This window comes from Jaculus jaculus, chromosome 14, assembly GCF_020740685.1.
Source record: "Jaculus jaculus isolate mJacJac1 chromosome 14, mJacJac1.mat.Y.cur, whole genome shotgun sequence".
Lineage (NCBI taxonomy): Eukaryota > Metazoa > Chordata > Mammalia > Rodentia > Dipodidae > Jaculus > Jaculus jaculus.
The window spans coordinates 13,173,702-13,186,939 of record NC_059115.1 but is presented as its reverse complement, the minus strand read 5'-3'; the positions used below and the strand labels follow the sequence as shown (position 1 = coordinate 13,186,939).

Sequence of the window (13,238 nt, the reverse complement as noted above, 5' to 3'; positions counted from 1 at the left end):
GGCTTACGAGGGTCCTGGGGAATTGAGCCTCGAACCAGGGTCCTTAGACTTCACAGGCAAACGCTTAACCACTAAACCATCTCTCCAGCCCTCATTTTTTTTTTTTTTTTTTTTTTTGGAAACAGTCTAGCCCAGGCTGGCATCAAACTCCTTATGTAGCTGAAGATGACCTTGAACAACTGATCCTTTTGCCTTCACCTCCAAGCACTGAGATGACCGGTGTGTGCCACAGCACCCAGTTTATGTGATACTGGGAATCAAATCTAGTGCTTCATGCTTGCTAGGCAAGCATTCTATCAGAGCCCCACTCCCAACCCTCTTACAGTCATTTCCTTAATGTAGGTCGGAGATGTAACTCAGAGCTTGCCTCACACGAATGAGGCCTAGGGTGTGATTCCCAACACGGCACACAAAAAGGGGGGACATCTGTAATGTGTGGTAACAAGTGATAACAGCCAACAGCCTTTGTACTGTTCTGTGTACATGTTCTATATGTAGACTAACTTTTATGGACACATGCTCATTGTCTGCAGGACTAGGCTCCTTAAGGACATTTTATGCTGCTACATAATATACCCTTCCTTCCCTCCTCCCTCCACTCCTGTGACTCTTCATTCTCCTAAACAACATCGCATCTTTCATGCCAGACATACACGACTTTATGTATGTATTCTTCACAACACCACAGAAGTAGGTACTGGCTTTCCTTCACTTACAGATGGGGGAGGGGGCTTGAGCCACAAGATGCCTAAGGATTTACAAAGAGTGGGTGGCAGAGCTGTCACTCAAACCTAGATAGTTTTTTCTTTTTTTAATATTTGAGAGAGAATGGGTGTACCAGGGCCTCTAGCCACTGCAAACAAACTCCAGACGCATGCACCACCTTGTGCATCTGGCTTACATGGGTACTTGGGAATCAAACCTAGGTTCTCAGGCTTTGCAGGCAAGTGCTTGAACCACTAAACCATCTCTCCAACCCAAACCCAGATAATTTGTTTCTGGATTCCATTCTCTCTCCTGGAGGCCTGGAGCCTTTGGCCTCTTCCACATGAGCACTTCCATGAACCTTCAAACGGATCTGTAAACTAATTCAGGCATCATTTCTGAAGCCTGAGAGTGTTCTAGGCTTGGTCCTTTAAAGAGCAAACCAGAACTGGCCAACATCCCTCCCCTACTCCCTGTGTTCACCATTTTCAGCTAGACTAGGTAGTCATTGGGACCCAGGGATCCCCCTTTCTCTGCCTCCCGGCACTGGGATGACAGACACGCCATCATACGTGGGTGCTGGGGATCTAAACTCAGGTCCTCGTGCTTGCCTGGCAAGCATTTACTTGAGTCATCTCCCAGTCCACATATGCATTGATACATAGACTACTAGTTCTGTGTCTCTGGAGAAGAACCCTGGACAACATGAGAAGTTTGCACTAGTGATGATGGAGGAGGAGAAAAACTGAGTCTGGGTTTTGGTAGGCCCGGTGCATCTTATTCATAGAAATCCACCTGTGCCCTGTCTGTAATTTTTTTTTTTTTTTAATTTTAGATAATTGGCTTGCCAGGCCCTCAGCCATTGAAATCGAACTACAGATGCTTGCGCCACCTAGTGGGCATATGTGACCTTGTGTTTGGTTCACTTTTGTGCATCTGGCTTGGTGTGATCTGGAGAGTCCAACATGGGTCTGAAGGCAATCTGCAGGCAATCGCTTTAACTGCTAAGCCATCTCTCCAGCTCTGGATTTTTTAAATTTTAATTTTTTTTATTTATCTACAAGCAGACAGAAGAAAAAGAGTCCAGATACACACATCATTGTGCATCTGGCTTTACGTGGGTACCTGGGAATTGAGCCTGGGTCATTAGGCTTTTCAGGCAAGGGCTTAACTGCTGAGACAATGTCTAGATTTTTGTTTGTTCAGGATCTCATATTCCAGGCTGGCCTCCAAATTGTTATGTAGCCAAAGCCAACCTTGAATTTCTGATCCTCTTGCCCCTGCCGCTCAAGTGCTGGGATTACAGGTGAGTTCCCCGCACAAGGTTTGTTTGCTGCTAGAGGTTGAACTCAAGGCTTTGTGCATGCTACGCAAGCACTCTACCAACAACTACATTCCCAGGCCCTTGGACTACTTCTTCATCTGTCTGTAAAGGGAGATCAGTGGGGATTCCGGCGACAGTACCCAGAAGCATAGGCTCCCTGACCACCGGCTGTTGGGAGCAAGTACCAAAACGCCTTCATGAACAGGGGTTCATGTCCCCCACCCCCATGCCCTGGAAGCTGAAAATGACTTCTGAAAGGTTGCAGGTTCCCAAATGGCTGATCTTCACATTCAAATGATTCCCACCCCTCCCCCCAAAAAACAAATAATGTTCTCTTCCTAATTTTACGTTTGCTCCATGAAGGGGAAGAAGAGCTAGAGGTGGGCACCCATGGCGAGTGTAGTGGCATTGCTGATGCTCTGGTGGGGATGGGCGACTTCCTTACTGGTTTTTGGCATATCACTGTGAATCTCAGCTGTCCTCACCTCCACTCTGCCCTGCAGATGGCTTAAGTGTGCATGCGTGCCTGCTTTCCATCCACGTGCGGGAGTACACCAAACTAAAATAACCATAGAGATTTCCTGAGCCACCTACGGACCTGCCCTTAGGTAAGAGGTTTGATTCTGTAAGGATGCCGCTGTGAGGCTCCTGAAGTTCGCCACGGGAACACCAGGTGGCGATAGAGCGCCACACCTCCACGGAGAAGGGCTGTTGGGGGGGAAAGGGCTTGGAGGCTGCTCAGTTCCCCTGGACACTGAAGAATGCTGAGAAAGAGAGCCACTTTCTCCCAGCCATCTCGGCCAGCTAGGAGTGGGCACAGTCTTCCCGGCCTGAAAGCCTCTGGTCTACATTAAAGCAGGGAAACAGCTCCCAAAGGCCTTTGTCTCTCCCCCCAACCCCTTCACACACACTCTTTACATGCAATCTGTCAGAAGATATTGGCCAAAGCAGGGCGTGGTGGCACATGCCTTTAATCCCAGTACTCTGGAGGCAGAGGTAGGAGGATCACTGTGAGTTCGAGGCCACCCTGAGACTACATAGTGAATTCCAGGTCAGCCTAGGCTAGAGTGAAATCCTACCTTTAAAAAACAAAACAAAACAAACAAACAAAAAAAAAAAAAAACGAATGTATTGGTCAACTTGTAATTCTGTTGTGAGAGGTGACAGCTGTCTGGGGTGGAGGGTGAGTGACCCATGTCAGACATAATATTGCACTCCTTATTGTGGCTAATAGTTCCATTATGTGGCTAGAAACCTCTCTTGAGAGCTGGAGAGATGGCTTAGCAGTTAAGGCGCTTGCCTGCAAAGCCAAAGGACCCAGGTTCAATTATCCAGGACCGACGCAAGCCAGATGCACAAGCGGGCACATGCATCTGGAGTTCATTTGCAGCGGCCAAAGGCCCTGGCACACCCGTTCTCTCCTTCCTTCCCTCTCCCTCCTTCTCTCTCAAGTAAAAATAAATTTTAAAAAGATAAAAGTCAAATAAAATAATCTCTCTGAGCAGAGCTTGCTCTTCTGTGATAGACAAGAGCCAGCCAGATCTTCAGTGTGACAGAATCAGGTGGCTGAGCCCAGTCTCGCCATGTTACCTCATAAGCCACTGGGCATGTCCCTCACTTCTCTGAGCCTGCTTCTCCATCTGTTAGATGAAGGATTTAAGTGAGATGATGCTTTCAAAGGCCCAGGCACACAGCTGGCACACACTATCTTCCTCGCCAGTCAGGTTTCCACCATACCAAAACTGTCACTGAATATGGCGAGGAGGGAGGGTGTAGCAACCAGGGCATGTGCTGCTAGGACAGGAAGCCACTCTAACCCTCAGGAATGACACGGGCCTTGGATCGGACAGAATTCAAGGGCACATCCATCCTGTATCTCAACACCAGAACAGGAATGGACTCTTTGGGTTTTTTTGTTTTTGGGGGGGTTAATTTGTTTTTTGGTTTTGTTTGGTTTGGTTTGGTTTTTCGAGGTAGGGTCTCACTCTACCCCAGGCTGACCTGGAATTCACTATGGAGTCCCAGGGTGGCCTCAAACTCATGGCGATCTCCTACCGCTGCCTCGCAAGTAAGGCGCGTGCCACCACGCACCGCAGAAAGGGACTCTTGCTGCACCATTGTCAGAATATGGCTAAGAAGCAAGCTAAGGGTGCATCGGCTGAAAATTAACTCAACGAAGTTAGGTGGACACAATGAGATGTTTAGACATTATGAAAAGAAATGGAAGCCGGGCATGGTGGCGCACACCTTTGATCCCAGCACTCAGAGAGGCAGAGGTAGGGGGGTTGCCATGAGTTTGAGGCCACCCTGGGACTACATAGTAAATTCTAGGTCATCCTGGGCTAAAGAGAGACCTTACCTTGAAAAATCAAAGAATAAAAAACAGACATTGGTGGGTTGGGTGCTCCCATTTCACAAGGTCTCACAAGGTGACGGCAGTGTATAGGTTAATCTTTGCTGTTTGCTCTCTGGGAGAGTCTGGTGGAAGCCATGGCCTCTGTTTCCTTAACTGTAAAATGGGACAGTGCCCTCTTCAGGGGCTCCAGGTGGGTAAGAGACTAGAAAGTACCTGAATAGAGCTGAGAGAACCAGGCTAGGCTCTGTCCATGGTACTGACACACATGACCCAGGAGAGTGAATTTATGGAGAGACTTCTGTCTACCCGGACTCCGGGCGTGGTGGCGCACGCTTTTGATCCCAGCACTTGGGAGGCAGAGGTAGGAGGATTGCTATGAGTTCCAGCCCAGCCTGAGACTACATAGTGAATTCCAAGTCAGCCTCGGCTAGAGCAAAACTCTACCTAAAAAGTACACACACACACAGGGCACACTCCAGGAGGGCAGACAATGCCATAACCCTGCTGCTCAGCTGAGACCCTGGCTTATGGCATGCGCCCAGTAAACGTGACCATGTAAGAGAAGAGTTGGCTCAGGAAAGCGTGTGGTGGGCTAGGGGCTGTGGATTCAGGTGGTCTCTCTTCCACCACACACACTGGGGTTGGGGACAGACTGCCAAATGTCCACGGTACACCTGGGGACTGGGATGTGGGGTGCATGAATGAGCCAATGACATGAAAAGCCCATGTTTGATGTGGCACCGGGGGAACCTGGCCTGAGCACATGGCTAAGTTGGCTCGCTGAATTCTCTATGCACGAAGTGCACCCCTACAGGAAGTGCAAGTCAACTGAGCCCCAGAGGGTAGACACAGAGCCAGGAGTTAATCAATGTCTCCTCACTCCTGCCCAGGAGAGACATGGGGAGCCTGTGACTGCACACAACGGCTCTATGAGACAAGACAGGCAGACTCTAGGTGGCAATCCCCAGCTCGTCGCTGGCCTACCTCTACCATAATAACTGGGCATGTCCCCTCCCTTCATGGTCCCCCAGGAGTACCCAAGGTCAGTGGTCAGCAGGACTCTAAAGGCACTGAATAGTGTCTTCCCAGTCTCCACTCTCCTGTGCCCACGCTTAACAAAATTCCACCTCTCCGTTTGGATCTGAAATTTCCAAACGCAGTGCACCCCAGATCACTGACGCAAGTCAGCCTATGGCCACCTGAGTTTTTCTGACCTAGCCTGCCCTTGCCTGGCGCTTGGCACTTTTAGGCAACTGCAGTGGGGGCCGGTTTAGTTTCTTGCTCTTCGCCTTCCAAACTCAAGAACCACGCAATGCCGGGACAATTGAACAGTGCCATTTATTGCCCCTGCACCTCCTCTCCCGCGCCAGGACAGGGACACCCCATCCTCTCAACGAGGCTGCGCTGGGAATAGAGACTACTTCTGCTTCACTCCTCCACTGCCCCAAACCCAGGAGGGAGAGGGACGTGGACTAGGAAATCGACAGGACTCAAAGGCAAAAAGAATAATGAACGGGAAGGTCAAGAAGGGGGGTATGATTAAAAGAAAACTCTAAAATGGAAAGGGGACCCTCCAGTCCTTCCAGCACCGCAGCCCGCCCAGCAGCGGGATGGGGCCTCGGCGGAGGCCCTCCTCGCAGATTGCGCTCTGCTCCGCGGAGTCGGGTCTCTCACATTGTCTGTTTGCGGCTCCCGGGCCCAGAACCTAAACAGGGCGGGTCGGCCAGGCGGAAGGGCGGGTCCGGAGGGGCTGCGGGCCGTCCTGAGAGCGTGCCCGAGGGCCGCAGGTCCCGCTCGCACCTGTGACCGAGCGGGACCAGCGGAGGGAGACGAGGTCGCCACTCCCCTCGGTGTCCTCGGTGCCAGTCGGCCTGGGCCTCTGGGTCTTGCTGGTCATCCCCGCCGAGCCCGAGGGGCCCTGCCCACCCCCCGGGCGCCCCGCCCCTACCGGGCCTCCCCGCCGCGGCACTCGGCGCAGCGCCCGCCGGCCTCGTCCCCGTCCCCGTCGCCGTCGTCGCCGGCGCGGTAGAAGCTCTGTCCGCAGCCGCTGCAGACCGCGGGCGCCCCCACGGCGTGGATCTTCTTGTGTCTCCGCAGCGCGGCGCCCTGCACGAAGCCCTCGCCGCATTCCACGCAGATGTGCGCGGGCTCCTCGCCGCCCGCCACCCCCAGCCCGTCCCCGTGCTGCGCCCGCTGGTGAGCCAGCAGCCCGGCCCCGTGCCCGAAGCCCTTCCCGCACTCCATGCACACATACGGCTTGGGCGCCGGGGCGCGCCTCGACCGCGGCCCCGCCGCCCTCGCCCCGGTGTTGGCCAGGGCCGCCGCCGCCGCGGCACCGTCCCCCGGCGCGCCCACCACGATGATGCCCTCGCCGTCGCCCACCGGGATGGCGATCTCGCCGTCCGCCGCCGCCGCCTCCTCGGGTGCCTTGGCGCGGCGCACGCTGGCCGCCAGCACCTTGGCCGCCACGCCGGGCCCCGACAGCTCGGGGTGCAGCCGCAGGTGGCGCGCCAGGCTCTTGGGCTGGCTGAAGCCGCGGCCGCAGCGCGGGCACACGAAGGGCTTGAGGCCGCTGTGCGAGCGCCGATGTTTGGCCAGGCTCTTGCTCTGCGTAAAGCTGCGGCCGCAGTCGGGGCAGCTGTAGGGCTTCTCGCCCGTGTGGATGCGCTGGTGCTGCATGAGGTTGGAGCTCCAGCTGAAGCGCTTGCCGCACTCGGAGCAGGCGTAGGGCTTCTCGCCTGTGTGGATGCGCCGGTGCTGCACCAGGTGCGAGCTCTGCGAGAAGGTCTTGCCGCAGTCGCTGCAGGCGTTGGGCCGCTCGCCCGTGTGCGTGCGCTGGTGCCGCGTCAGCTTCGACCAGTGGCTGAAGCTCTTGCCGCACTCGTTGCAAATGTAGGGCGCAGGAGGCCGTGGCCGGGGCGGCGGCCCGGGAGGGGGCGCAGACTGGGGCGGGGACAGCTTGGTCGGGGGCCAGCTGGGGACGTCATCGTCATCCATGATGAGGATGTCCACTGGAAGGCAAGAGGGGAGGGGGTGCGAGTCAGAGGCAACGGCTCCACTGGGACCATCCACGAGCTGGCCGCAAATGGAGTCAAGCTTAGCAGCAAGGGTTCTCAGACATCTCACCTATGAGTTTCTCCAGGGTCCTTCCAACCGTGGGAATGTGCCCGCACCCACATCACAGGACAGCTGGATGGGGCCGGTAGGCAGCTCTGCCCTTATCCCGTGGGCACTGGTCACTGCAGGCTTTCCATTAAGTTCCTATCTCATCACCCATCTCCTGCACTGTGGCCTGAGCTCCCTCACAGTGGACTTTCCCTCCACCGTCAAGGACTGCACAAAGGTTTGCCAACTACAGTTAACATAAAAGAATGGGGTTGAAGGTAGGAGGGCTAGGGTTGAGGGCCAGATTGTGGCCACTAAGCATGTGGGCTCTAGCCCGCGGTGGTTGCACTCAGAAGGTGCAGGGAGTGAGGGTGTCACATTTGAACAATCCTGGCTGCAGGGTGAGGAATAAAGGAGGAGGAGCCTGGCGGACAAACAGAATCGGACACCACTTAGGAGGTGTGCAAGCCCCCAGTCTATTACAGATCTCAGACTGGGTACTGACTGGTTGGGTGAGAGGGAGCGTCCTGTGTACCCACTGTGGACAACTCACCAAGCATGGGGCCTGGGTCTGGACAGCTAAAACCAGGTCCTAGGCACACATCCCTGCCTGCCCTGGAAGCCTGGCGCCTCATCCTCCCACTTGTCCAGTTCCTGGGACACCCATGTGTACCTTCCAGACATCTACCCTCCTGGGGCCGGCCCACCCCTCAACTTCGCTCAGCTTCACCATTTCAGAGGATCGGGACCCACTTTCACGTGTGAGTGTGCCCTGAAGGTATTTTTTTCTCAAAGCAGAGACTCAGTCACAACCCCTAAAGTTCTTTTCCCCTCTCAGTAGCACAGAGGCTCAAACACTGTCTCTGAGATGGTGCTAGCAAATCCAGAAAGAATTTTCTCTGAAGGTGGAGCTACATAATAGCTGCCAAAGCCTCCTTGAAAGAAACCTGTAACCAGATTCTGGCAGGGGACCCTACGGAAGGCTCTCTGCTTCCCAGGCACCATGGATGATGATCAGTCCATCAGCTTTCTCAGACAGAAGGCATGGCGGGTGGTCAGCAACACCCCTGTAACACCCTTTACAAAGGCATGACTGGGGTAACTCCCTTTGTGAAAGTGAACAGCAAGGGCCTCCATGTGCAGACCAGTGAAGGAGACCTCCTTTGAGGCAAGGCGCCTCCTGCCTAGAGACTCCATTTTACAACCTTAGAGGGCCCATCTAAAGACAAAATAAACTGGGGCTGTAAAGATACTGCCAAAGTGCTCGCAGGGCAAGCATGAATTAATTCCCAGAGCACACAGAGAGCTGGACCAGGAGCAAGATTCTATAACCCTCCTAGCCCGAAGCTCATGGACCAGCTAGCCTGGCAATCTGCAGGGGTCGTCAACTAGACATCCAGCCTCAAACAAGGTAGAAGGTGAGAACCAGCACTTGGGGTTGTCCTCTGACCTCCTCATGTGTGGTGTACACATACCCCTATAACACACACACACACAATTTAAGATAGAAAATGGGAGGAGGGAGCTGGAGAAATGGCTTAGCGGTTAAGGGGCTTGCCTGTGAAGCCTAAGGACCCACGTTCACCTCCCAAGTCACTCAGATGCGCAACGTGAAGCACGTGCACAGGCTCACAGGTGGCGTAAGCGTCAGGGTTTGTTTGCAGTGGCTAAGTCCCTGGTGTGCCCATTCTCTCTTGAAGAAAAAAAAGTGGGAATAACTGTCACCTTAAAGAGATAATATTTTATATCCTCAGAAGCCCCACCCTAAGGGCAGCTACCTGAAGACACTCACTGATGGGCCTGCTAGGGTAGGCAGGGAGATAGAAAATTCAAAAGGCTGCCTTCCAGAGCTGCAGTGGAAAACCTCCAAACTGCCTGTAACGCAGGTTTAAAGCGCTGGCCTTCCACAGCTAGATTAAAAATAAACCAGCACCGTCAGCAAGTGATAAACATCACAGGCTGCTTGTAATTGATTGCAAGGTCAAAGGTGAACCTCAGACAAGGGCTTTAAACCCGTCCCAAAGCTAGGGTGAGCTACTAACAGCAATACCATTAGCTATTCCTTCCCAGCCCAAAGAGCACAGAGCTAAAAGGTAAACTGAAGCCAGGAAGCAGTAAGTTACTATTTCTTCCTAGACACATCCTGAGTTCTACACCACACAGAGCAACTGACTGAAGGGTTAAACCAAATAATATGAAGGTTAAATATTTTCTCCTGGGGCTGGAGAGATGGCTTAGCAGTTAAAGCACTTGCCTACAAAACCTAAGAACCCAGATCAACCCAGTACCTACATAAGCCAGATGCATAGGTTGGCACATGCATCTGGAATTTGTTTACAGGGGCTGAAGGCCCTGGCATGCCCATTCTCTCTGTCTTTCCCTCCCCTCCCCCCCACCTCTCTAATAAAAAAAAAATTACTCCTGGGTCCACTCTGAAGGGAAGAGGGATGGTATCTCCCACAAGGCCCACATAACTCTAGGAGGAGGGTCAACTTTTCTATAACAATTACCAGAAACAATGCCCATCTACCCCCATCTCTCTCCTTTTATGCCTTCAAGCTAAATCCTTATTTTTATTTTTATTTTTTCGGTTTTTCAAGGACGGATCTCACTCTAGCCCAGATTGACTGAAATTCAAGGGTGGCCTCCACTTACTGCAATCCTACCTCTGCCTGCTGGGATTAAAGGCATGCTGGCACCACTACACCCAACTCATTGTTTTATTATTTTATTAAACTGTAACTTTTGTCTCTCTTCCCCTCCAACAACTTGACCCTGATGTTCAAGACACTTCTCCCTCCAACTCTGATGCCTCCCACACCAGTGAACTGTTTTATCAAGGAGGCCAAGAGCCTTGGGGAGTCTGTGCCCTCAGATACATTTTTCTTAATATTTTATTTTTTACTTATGTATTTACTAAGGAGAGAGACAGAGAATGACCACACCAGGGCCTCTAGCCACTGCAAATGAACTCCAGACACATGTGCCACCTTGTGCATTTGGCTTATGTGGGTACTGGGGAATTGAACCAAGTCTTTAGGCTCCACAGGCAAGTGCCTTAACCGCTAAGCTATCTCTCCATCCCCTCAGATACCTTCTAATGGAAGAAATGTTCCTAGTGCCAGGCACTAGGAACTTAAATAATGGCCTACGCTTCAAAGCAGAGACCAGCTAGGCCAATTTCTGCATAGGTATTCTTGGCCCACTGAAGAGCCAGGATGATGACCACTCGCTCCACATGCAGTTGCTCTCAAGATGCCAGCTGGCAGCACCACACATACCAGGACTGTGGGCGCACACCCTCTGGGCTTATTCCCACAGGCCCCCACTTCAGCCTTGCCTTCACAAGCCCCTGGGCGGTTCAGCTATGCTCAAGGTTGAGACTCACTGCAGTAAAGCCCAGACTATTAGCAAATACGATTAAGAACATACAGGCAGGAAGTGAGATGTGCAGATCTTTTTTGTTTGTTTCAAGGTAGGGTCTCACTCTGTCCCAGGCTGACCTAGAATTCACTATGGAGTCTCAGGGTGGCCTTGAACTCACAGTGATCCTCCTACCTCTGCCTCCTGAGTGCTGGGATTAAAGGCGTGCACCACCATGCCCAGCCAGATCTTTTTTTATTATTATTGCTATGTTATTTACAAAAGCCAAGAGGGGAGCCTCCTGGAGACCCAACAGATGAAGAAAATGTGGTGATATATACAAAGACACTGTATTCAGTAGTAAAGAAAAATGAGGTTGACGTTTAAACTGGAGATCATGATGTTAAGGGAAATAAACCAGACTCAAACAGACAAATATAGTATGCTTTCTCTCATATGAATTGTCTAGGTTTATATAAGCATAGACAATATATGAGTAGGACACAGAAGTAGAAAGAGAAAGAAAATGAGGGGGCTGGAGAGATGGCTTAGCACTTAGGACACTTGCCTGCGAAGCCTAAGAACCCAGGTTCAAATTTTTAGTACCCACATAGGCCAAATCTACAAGGTGACGCATGTGTATGGAGTTCATTTGCAGTGGCTAGAAGCCCTGGTGTGCCCAATCTCTTATCTGCCTGCCTCTTTCTCTCAAATAAATAAAATATTTTTAAATAAGAAAGAGAATGAGAGGAAGGAAAGGTCTAAAAGGGAGATGGGTGGGGAGAAGGGAGGGTAAATGGAATCTATGAGAAGAAAGTAGCAGGAAGAGTTATTTGGGAATGGGCTGGAGAGATGGCTTAGCGGTTAAGAGCTTGCCTGTGAAGCCTAAGGACCCCGGTTCGAGGCTCGGTTCCCCAGGACCCACGTTAGCCAGATGCACAAGGGGGCGCACGCGTCTGGAGCTCGTTTGCAGAGGCTGGAAGCCCTGGCGCGCCCATTCTCTCTCTCTCCCTCTATCTGTCTTTCTCTCTGAGTCTGTCGCTCTCAAATAAATAAATAAATAAATAATAAACAAAATTTAAAAAAAAGAGTTATTAGGGAAGAGGAAGGAGTGATTAAGAATAAAACATGAGGGCTGGAGAGATGGCTTAGCAGTTAAGCGCTTGCCTGTGAAGCCTAAAGCTCATGGTTCAAGGCTCGATTTCCCAGGACCCACGTGAGCCAGATGCACAAGGGGGCGCACGCACCTGGAGTTTGTTCACAGTGGCTGGAAGCCCTGGCGCACCCATTCTCTCTCTCTCTCTCTGTCTCTTTCTCTGTCACTCTCAAATAAAAATTTTAAAACTCTTAAAAAAAAAAAAATAAAACATGAGGCCTGGAAAAATTGGCTTAGTGGTTAAGGCACTTGCCTGCGAAATCTAAGGACTGACCTATGTTCAACTCCCCAGACCCCGTGTAAGCCAGATGGTGACACAGGGTGACACATGCACAAGGTCTCACGTGCACACACGGTGGCGCACAAGTCTGCAGTTCTATTACATTGGCTGCAGGCCCTCTCACTCTCCCTCTCATTAAAAATAAAAAAAGGCCAGTCTCTTGGGCTTGTCTTAAAAAAAAATCACGTGTGTGTGTGTGTGTGTGTGTGTGTGTAATGAATGTATGAAAATGTCACAATGAAACCCATTACTTTGTTATGCTAAGTAAGAGGAATAAAAGGAAGGCTCCTGAGTTGTCAGTGCATCAAACATAAGTTAGAAGTTCATGGTTCAGAGACAGAGAAGACTAGTGAACTGAAATATCAAGCTATTTGCCCCCCAGGCAGAGTGACTGGGGCTCAGTGTGGTGGCGAAGCCACACTCCACTGCAAACAGAGCCAGTCTACTGGCTCTTGCAAGGGTTGCACCCTTTAATTAAAGTGAGTCTTTCACTGTATTAAACCTGTCAAGAAAGGCAGCCCTGCCCTGCCCTGCCCTGCCCTGCCGCTGCCCCCCTGCACTGCACTCAACAGGCTTATGGACCAATGCACTGTGACCCAGCTTCGAATGTAGGCTACAGTAGAAAGTGACTAGGGGTGTGGAGGAGGGTCATGGAACCGGGGTTGGGGGGCAATATCCCCACCTTGCTTCAAGGCTGCCACCAGCTAACATGGGAAAGCACAGCTGAGGACCAGTCCACAAGGAGCCAAGGTTAGCCTGCAGGTGAGCTACGGGCAAGGGCAGCTCTGCTCAGGTGCCTGCCACATGGTGGTCTAACAGTGTTAAACACTGTTAAACATAAATCAAGGTCTAATTTCTTAAAAGGAGACTGGGCTGTAAAAAGGGCTCAGCGGCTAAAGGTGTCTGCCTGAAAACCTGACAGCCTGGGTTTAATTTTCCGGAGCCCACA

General features: G+C 51.8%; 1 protein-coding gene across 5 annotated transcripts in view; it reads right to left on the bottom strand.

Annotated features, from left to right (window-relative positions):
• Positions 1–6,329: 6,329 nt before the first annotated feature.
• The window catches only part of Znf787 (zinc finger protein 787), a 50,065-nt gene continuing 43,156 nt past the window's right edge, over positions 6,330–13,238 (bottom strand). For all 5 annotated transcript variants that reach the window (XM_045133697.1, XM_045133698.1, XM_045133701.1 and 2 more), the window contains one exon: positions 6,330–7,396. In XM_045133697.1, coding sequence (XP_044989632.1) covers positions 6,330–7,396 — 1,067 coding nt within the window. The remainder of the gene's footprint in view (positions 7,397–13,238) is intronic.